The sequence below is a fragment of the Tupaia chinensis genome, unplaced genomic scaffold (genome assembly GCF_000334495.1).
Source record: "Tupaia chinensis unplaced genomic scaffold, TupChi_1.0 Scaffold143705_1, whole genome shotgun sequence".
NCBI lineage: Eukaryota > Metazoa > Chordata > Mammalia > Scandentia > Tupaiidae > Tupaia > Tupaia belangeri.
This window is the reverse complement of record NW_006203553.1, coordinates 649,826-658,595: the sequence shown is the minus strand read 5'-3', so window position 1 is coordinate 658,595 and position 8,770 is coordinate 649,826. Positions and strand designations below refer to the sequence as shown.

At 46.2% G+C, this 8,770-nt stretch overlaps 1 protein-coding gene across 2 annotated transcripts in view; it reads left to right on the top strand.

Annotated features, from left to right (window-relative positions):
- The first annotated feature begins 6 nt into the window (after nt 1-6).
- Nucleotides 7-8,770, top strand: part of ADAM9 (ADAM metallopeptidase domain 9) — a 91,861-nt gene continuing 83,097 nt past the window's right edge. For both annotated transcript variants that reach the window (XM_027766811.1, XM_006164745.2), the window contains exon 1: nt 7-105. In XM_027766811.1, coding sequence (XP_027622612.1) covers nt 9-105 — 97 coding nt within the window. In that variant the 5' untranslated portion in view covers nt 7-8. The remainder of the gene's footprint in view (nt 106-8,770) is intronic.

The window sequence follows — 8,770 nt, the reverse complement described above, 5'->3', positions numbered from 1 at the left end:
CTGCCGAGATGGGGTCGGGCGCGGGCTCGCCCTCGGGGACCCTCCGCTTCCAGTGGGTGCTACTGTTCGGCCTGGTGGGCCCAGCCCTCGGTGGGGCGCGACCAGGTGGGTGTCCACCCCCGGGGTCCTTCGGTTTGCTGTTTCACGGGGCTCGGACGTTCGGAGGGAACCCGCGGTGCCCAGGCCTGGGCACTGGACCGAGCGGGAGGCGGAGCCGCGCCGGCGTGCGTGGACCGTGCTCAAATCCCGGGCTCGGCTCCTGGTGGCCCCGGCTCCTGGCCCACTGCGTTTCCCCGGTGTCCTGCGGGACAGCCCCCCCCCGACTCGCACCGCCGCGGGTCGCCGCCAAAAGCCCCAGGCGGGGTGCGCCCGGTGGCGTGTGCGTGGGTTACACGCCGGGAGAAAACGGGCTTGCTCCGCTCGCAGAGCTCGTGTCACCTGCAGAGAGACTGACAGATGGAACTTTCGCTCCGGGTGGTCATCCTTTGCGATTTGGACGGTCCTCGTAGCGGAGCAGGTCCTCCCAGCTCAGTTCAGTGATGGAATTGTGGGGGGGCGTGCTCGTTGCGCTTGGGCCGTTTTCCTTGTGGTAGTAAGAACACTGTTTTGGAAACAAAGTGCTACATTTCTACGGTCATTATTTTATCCATGCCTTTACTGGGTTCGTATTGTCTTAAATCCGGACAGATAATCCTTGCTGTTTCACTCACAGGATTATTGTTAAGAATTTAAATCATTTATGTGAAATGGTTTTTGAATTGAGAAACATCTCTTTAATATGTAAGTTCCTTATATTTGGAGACGCCTAAAACGTGCTGGAAACAAGTTGCGAACAATCCAGGTTCTTTGTGGAAACAGCTGCTTTATTTTGGTTTTTGTCATCAATTTATCGTTTGCACGGTTGTAGTTTCTCTGTCAGCGCCGGAGTCTGATGAAGAATGGGGGTTTTTACTAAGTCTTGGTGGGAAGATGGTGGTGGGAGATTTCAGCGCAGGAGTGCTGTCCTTGAGAAACTGTTGACAGAGTTTCTTACCTTTGGCTTGTGCTTTTTAAGTAAATCTGCCCGGTGCTGGAATTTCGAAGTTCCCTATACTGATTTTTATTTTTATAATGGGAAGTTGCCACATCTTTGCTGGTTGACAATTCCCGTGGTATTCTAGGTGGTTAACTTTTACCGCCATTTAAGGTGAGGCAGAGGGTACATCTGGAATTTCAGTAATCCGTGATTCTGTAATATTAAGTATGATTATTACATAACCGCATCTGCATGGAATATCCTTTTGGTCTTGTTTTAGGGAGAGATTCTTGCTATAGGTGTGTGCACTCGTTGGAAAGACAAGAGAGAGACCAGAAGCAAGACATCACCCCCAAGGGGGATGGCCATGCAGCAGTGCCTTCTCTTGTCTTCTCCTCTCGGGATTTTGGGGACGCGTGGAATGATTCATGCCTGGTTTGAATTTTAAGCCACTGGGTCCTGGACTTGAACCGCGGTCAACTGCGTGTGAGTCCAGCGACATAACTATTCCGCTATCTCCTGGTCTCCCCTTTTGGTCCTTAACAGTGGCTCCCACAGGTTCCCAGCCAGCCCCTCCCTTCAGCAACCCTGAGTGTGCTGCCCCATTTAGCCAGGGCTTATCCAGCTGTCAACGCCACCGCGACCAGATGTGCCAGGTGTACCTGAGGGATGATGGGGAAGGTTTTATAGAGAAAGTGACATTCGAACTGAGCTAATTCTGGCATTTCTCAAGTGAGAGGGTAGGAATGCATTCTAAACAAAAGATCACGTTTTGGAAGAATACGGGGGTGGGGGGGACACGACTGGAGATGCCCACGGTTGTCCGTGATCTCAGCCATGTGAAAGGGAAGGATGGAAGATCAGACTAAGCCAGGCTGATAGGACTGGCTGGGCGCCTTCCCTGGGAACCAGGGCGGTTGGACTTTACCCTGAGGCAAGTGTTTGGGCAGTGAGGGTTTTTAAGAAGGTGTGGGACTTAATCAGATTTCTGATTAGGAAAACTGGGAGGATAAATTCAAGAAAGGGGCCTGGAGGCCCAGGGAGCAGTTAAGAAGCTTTAGTAAGAGCACACTGAGTCACCTCGTTTCCTAGCGGAATGTTCTTCCAAAATCAGCTGACTGAATTTTTGCAATACAGGATGTTTAAAACATGCACTCAAACATTTTCCGGGAATGAAAGAGAAGTTTGAGGAGTCAGTGTGTACCACCCACACGTCATTACTTTATTGATTTAGTGCGACTTGCAGGATTTTTATGGTCATTGGTAACATTGTGTCAACGAAGAAATACAATATAATTTCCAACAGCTGATTTACAGTAAGGTTGTTTTTTTTTTTTTTTTTTTTTTGAAACTGAGTCTGACAAAAGTAACTTTGTGAAAAATAACCAGGAGAGTCTGGTATAAAACCTCTATTGTTTTTCACTTCCGAGGTAGTAATTATGATGCATAGACTTAGACTTGAAAAAGTATTTTTTTAAAGACTGGCATTCTAAAACAATGAGTTTGAAAGCTTGCTCATAGTGAATCACTGTGGAATGAAGTATATAATGGGAACTCACACACATACCAGTTCCCATTTTTTAGATGCTGGAAAAGGATTTGAGTGTGTTTGTAATATATGAGAAAGTAATCTTTTAGAAGATGGTTTGACTTCCAAACTTTTAAGTAAAAAGGAAAGCATTTATACTTAAAGCGTGTACAAAACTAGTTGCAAGATAGCAAGACAGTTACAAAAAGCACTTTATACCTCACCAAATTTGACTTTATATTTATTTATTTTGGAGAGATTTTTGCTATAGGGCACATTCAAACACCTGAGAGACAGAGAGATAGAAAGTGAGAAATCACCCCCCAAAGTGACCATGCCACAATCACTTCTCCTCCATTCTTCTCTTGGGATTTTGGGCGTGCATGCACACGCACCTGGCGTTGAGTTTCAAGCCTCTGGGTCTGGGACTCGAACCGTGGTCAGCCATGTGGGAGTTCAGCGATATAACCATCACACCATCTGCTGGTCCCTATATTTTTTGTTAAAAATCTGGTTTATTATGTGCCAGCCTGATGCCTAGTGGTTAAGGGAGCTGGCTTCTGTAAGGCTGACCGCAGTTCTACACTCGCCCTGATAGCTTGAGAACTATACTGGGTGTGGGTGTGTGCTTACACGTACACGTTTAAAATCCTGATAGGGTGGAGAAGTTGGGAAAAGGGATTGCAGTGTGACCGTGCCTAACCGGGGGTGCTTTCTCCCTCTCTCTCTGGCAAGTGTATGTATCCTCTGGCAATTAAAAAACAAACAAACAGACAAACAACCCCCAGAACATTATAGAATCCTCTAAGAGATGTAGGCTCTAAGAAACCGAAAGCTTTTTCTTAGAATATCCATAAGCCCCAGTGTATGGATGGCCTATATAGCCTTGTGGCTTTTCCCCCTCTTTGATACTTAGACTATTCTGGAGCCCTGGAGTAATGCACTTGTTTGAGACAGTGGTCCATTGGGTTGCTTCCTGGGTAATCTGGTCTACTTGGTGTCTCTAGAACAAATTCCCCAGAACCTTCGAATGAGTCCAGCCTGGGCCCAATGAAAGCTAAATCGTACAGTATTTGTCTATTGAGAGATCATATGTGGGACACTGCTTGAATCACATCTTTTAAGAGTGAGGGAACCTGAGAAATTGATTTGGACAATTTAAAAGTATTCGATTGTTTTCGTATTTATGTTTTTTTAATACTGCTGGAGGGTGTGTGCACTTGCCAGAGAGAGACAGAGCGAGAGAGAGAACACACTCTGGGGCATGATCTTGCCAGGATTCCGGTTTTGGACATGCATGTACACGTATCTGGCATGTTTTTCAAGCAGCCAGGGCCGGAATTCAAACCATGGTAGGCTACGTGGGATGTGGCTCCTTTAACCAGTCAGCGTCAGGGCTGTCCCGATGTTTATACTATCTTAACACAAAAACTAGGTACAATTTATAATACATCAAGAAAATGATATAATCAAATTTGCTACTATTTTTTTTTTGAGAGTTTTTTCCCTGCAGGGTGTATGCACTTGCTGGAGAGACAGACAGAAAGTGAGAAATCATGCCCCAAGGAGGATGGCTATGCCACAATCCTTTCTCCTCCATTCTCTCGAGATTTTGGACACACAGGCACACATGCCTGGCGTAAGTTTTAAGCCACCAAGTCCAGGACCTGAAGCGCGGTCGATTGTGGGAGTCCAGCAACATAGCCATAATGCCATCTGCTGGTCCCCAGTAAACTGGTTATATTATGGACAGAACCCTTTCCCATCATAAGAAATGCCCCCTTCCCTTCGAGGTACAATTTATAATACATCAAGAAAATGTATAATCAAATTTGCTACTATTTTTTTTTTTGAGAGTTTTTTCCCTGCAGGGTGTATGCACTTGCTGGAGAGACAGACAGAAAGTGAGAAATCATGCCCCAAGGAGGATGGCTATGCCACAATCCTTTCTCCTCCATTCTCTCGAGATTTTGGACACACAGGCACACATGCCTGGCGTAAGTTTTAAGCCACCAAGTCCAGGACCTGAAGCGCGGTCGACTGTGGGAGTCCAGCAACATAGCCATAATGCCATCTGCTGGTCCCCAGTAAACTGGTTATATTATGGACAGAACCCTTTCCCATCATAAGAAATGCCCCCTTCCCTTCGATACACTTTTCTTTTCATCAGATTTTTCCTGGCTTAACTCCTATTAGGCTGAGTTTCCCTTGTCCTTTTGATAACTCCGAGAAGACTCATGAAAGTGAACCTCTGGAGAGCCTGCTTGGTCTCCTTGACACCCTGCCCTGGGCCGGAAGCGCCTCTCCTGGCTCCTTAGGGTAGTCTGTGGCATAGCAATATGATAAAATGTGACATTGCTGTTTAAGTGACAAATGTGTGGGCCACGTGCCCTTGTGCAAAGGGGCTGTGAAAGGTGTTGATTGGGAAAGGAGGGCTCACTTTAGGATGCTAGTGGTAATCACAACTGTGAAAGCAATGCGTGTGTCCCCGTAAAGACCGGGGGTGGATGACAACACACGGATTGTATTGACTCTCTGTCCGACCAGAGCAAGAAATATGTGTTGAGTAAGATACAGTCCTTCCTCTGAAGGAACTGAAATTTCTCGGTGTAAGAACTTAAAATTCTAGGACATTAAATCTTGTAAATAGTTGTTTTCCTCAAGGGGGCACTTAAAGAATAACAAACGTGGCTTCTTTTAAAATGTGAAAATGGGCAAGTGTTCAAGTATAACACCAAAGAAAGTTAGTGTAGGATATAGCAGTGGGATTCATGACGCTGCTTGAAGGTGGTTATGAATATATATGTTTTTATTTGGGATTGACCTTGTGAATAGAATGAAAATATGTGGCTCAAAATAAGAATGCTGTGTGGATCTAGTTACAAGGACTTCTCTGTAAAATACTTCGGACAGTTGCCTTATCGTTCTGAATGAAGTCCAGGTTATTTTCTACAGTGAAAGTGCTAACAGCTGGCCGTTTGTTTACGTAATAGGCAGGACGGAAAAGAGAAAGGCCCCGGTTTGGAGTGCACATTTATTTGCTTTGCAATTAGGTAGAATTTTTCTAAGTTATTTCCTTCAACTGCAGGGACTGTTGTGAAAAGTGTACTTGGACTTCCTCAAAACACAGCACATAGAAAGGTTAGGGAGTCAGAGGAAGAAAGAAGTGCAACCAACACTTGTTTCTTTCTTTACTAAGTTTAAGGGACTTCCCGCTTCATGTGTTAACTTTCAGTTTTATCTTCAGCTTATGTTTTCTAGTGATGGATTTTTAAATTAAAATTTTTTTGTTTTTGTTTGTTTATTTGTTTTTGCTATAGGGTACATGGCTGGCCTAAGAGAGACAGAGCGGGAAAGTGAGAAATCCTCTCCTGGGATGGGGGGGTGGAATCGCCATGCTGCAGTCCCTTCTTCTCTGTTCTCTTCTTGGGATTCTGGGCATGCACGCACATGTGCTTAGCATGATTTTCAAGCCACTGGGTCTGGGATTTGAACTTCAGTCAGCCACGTGAGAGTCCAGCACCTTAACCACCACACCACCTGCCGACCCCAATATATATATTTTTAAGTGTTGTTCTTCATTCAGTCTTGCTCTCTCTCTCTCACACACACATTCACACATGCACACACATGCACACACACGCACACACACACAGACACACACACAGTGCCTTCAACATAGTTGTGCTGTGCTGTGATCCTCCCCCAGGCTCCAGTCAGCCAGGATCATGAAGATCGTGGACATGCTTGACATCTTCAGGTTGACCAGGAATCCAACCCTGGGCCTTCCCAAATGGCTCTGTTATCATCTAGTTATGCCCAGTTGCGTACCGTGACTGGGCCCGTTTGGAGATTTTTATTTTCATTGTGAGCTACTGTATCTTTATACAGTTTTTTTTTTTTTTTCAGTTTGCCAGAGGGCTCATGTGTTTGCGGGAGAAAGAGAGAGTGAGAGAGCGAGTGAGAAAGCCCCCTCCCCCATGGGTCACGGTCCTGCTGCTGTCCCCTCTCTGTCAGTCCAGGCTCTCTCCCTTCTCTGTTCTCTCTTTTACATGCCTGGCATATTTCTCAAGCTGCCAGGTCCAGGGTTTGAACCTCACAGTTAGCCCTGTGGGATCCAGCCACTTTTACCCCCAGGCCATGGCTGGCTCGCAAGTGTTTTTAACTGAGGATGGTTACTTGAAGTTTTCCTAGCTAGGGAATACTGTTTTCATATAGGGGCTGGAGACCGGGGCGCTACAGAGAACCCTGCAGTGAGGGCGAAGAAGAATCACCCGGCCCAGCGCGTCCTCATGCCGAGGCTGACGCTTTACCGGGTGATGCCGACGTACTTCTGTTGGGGCAGTTGGGAGGAAGGTTACTTGGCTCCCATGAGAAGATGCTACTACTTGGAATTAAGAAAAAGAAAAAAAAAAGGAATTTGGGGAACATCTATGTAGGGTATAAAGAGGAAAAAAGAAAAAAATTAGCAATAAAAGAATTTTAAAAATATAAAAAGGATAAAAAGGGGTTTCATACAGTGTATGCCATTTTTGATTGGCGTTTCCCAGAAGCGTGCATGTCTTAACGACGTTTCGTGGCTCCTCACGGTGTGCGTTAGTTTAGAAAGTGGACCCTGGGATTTTAAAACAGAAAGCCAGTATCAGGATAACAGAGGTTTCTTCAGGGTGCTATAATTTTGCAAACTTTTATAAAACAAATGATTATTTATGGCAGTTTTTGTTTTTAAAACAAGCATTATGTTTTAAAATTGTAAATAAAGTTCTATCTTACATTCCTGTATTGGGCCTTCATTCTTCGCTGGCAGTCTGGGTGACAGAAGACGACGACTTGGTTTCTGGTCCAGGCCTGAAACCAGCGGTGTGACCTTCGGAAGTCACTTCACCTGTTTCAGAAGAACTTTTGAAATATGTGCCTGCCCGTGAGAGCTGCCGAGGTTCTCTTTTTTATAGCATTTCCTTTTCTTTGTGATGGTCGCTTCTGAGTTGTGATGAACGCTTCGGTTTGGTTGCATATCATTGAGCCTACAATGCAGCATTTGTCTCTGTCTGTCAGCATATGGCTTGGAAGAATTTAGTTGCAGAAACTTGTGTGTGTGTGTGCAGGCGGGCATGTGTGCTCATGAGAGGAGAGAGAGAGAGCGAGAAAGAGAGAGAGGAGAGAAAGCAGCCGCCGTTGTGGGCACGGCAGTTCCTTCTCCATCCCTCCCTCCTTTGGGGATTTCGGACACACATGCACATGCGCCCAGCGTGTATCTCAAGCTTCAGGGACCGAGACTCGAACTACAGGGTTGGCTGTGTGGGACTGACTGTCCTAACCGCCAGGCTATGGAACTGGCCCTAGAAACTTCTTATTTTAAAATAATTATAGAGCTGCAAAAAAATTCGCAGGATGATTTGCTTTGTTTACTACTCAGAACATTGAATCTGCTACAGAAAGCGTTTGTCTCCTTCAGCCCCCACTTCTAGGGTTGAACATGCCACCCAGATCAAGAATGAAATTCTTAAGGGTGATATTAAAATATTGTCTCTTTAGGAATTTAAGAAAGGTGAAGGTCACCGAAAGGTTTATTTTAGGTGAGGAAATAGTCCCATGTGTCCCATGTTCCGTTTCTGAGAAAGGGTTATTGCTGTCTCATGATTTGAAGCCTGTGTTCCTGACTAGCCCACGGGTTTCTTTTTGTTCCTGGTGGGTGACTTCAAATATCTGAGTGATACTCCATGGTGGTGTGTCAGCCTTCCCCATTCGGGTCAGCCCACAGGTGCTTTTGTGGATATTGAAATCCATTTCGTGTGTGTGCATGTGTGTGTGTGTTTAAATTATTCCAAAGGTTGTGTGTGATTTTAGAGAGAGACAGAGAGAGAGAGAGAGAGAGGAGTGAGAAAGCCTGCCCCGTGGGGCACGGTCATGCCGTCTGCTAGAGACAGACAGAGGAAGGTGAGAAGGCCTTCCCCGTGGGAAATGGTCATGCCGTCTGCTAGAGAGAGACAGAGGAAGGTGAGAAGGCCTGCCCCGTGGGTCATGGTCATGCCGTCTGCTAGAGAGAGACAGAGGAAGGTGAGAAGGCCTGCCCCGTGGGGAATGGTCATGCCGTCTGCTAGAGAGAGACAGGAAGGTGAGAAGGCCTGCCCCGTGGGGAATGGTCATGCCGTCTGCTAGAGAGAGACAGGGAGGTGAGAAGGCCTGCCCCGGGGGGAAGGGCCATGCCGTCTGCTAGAGAGAGACAG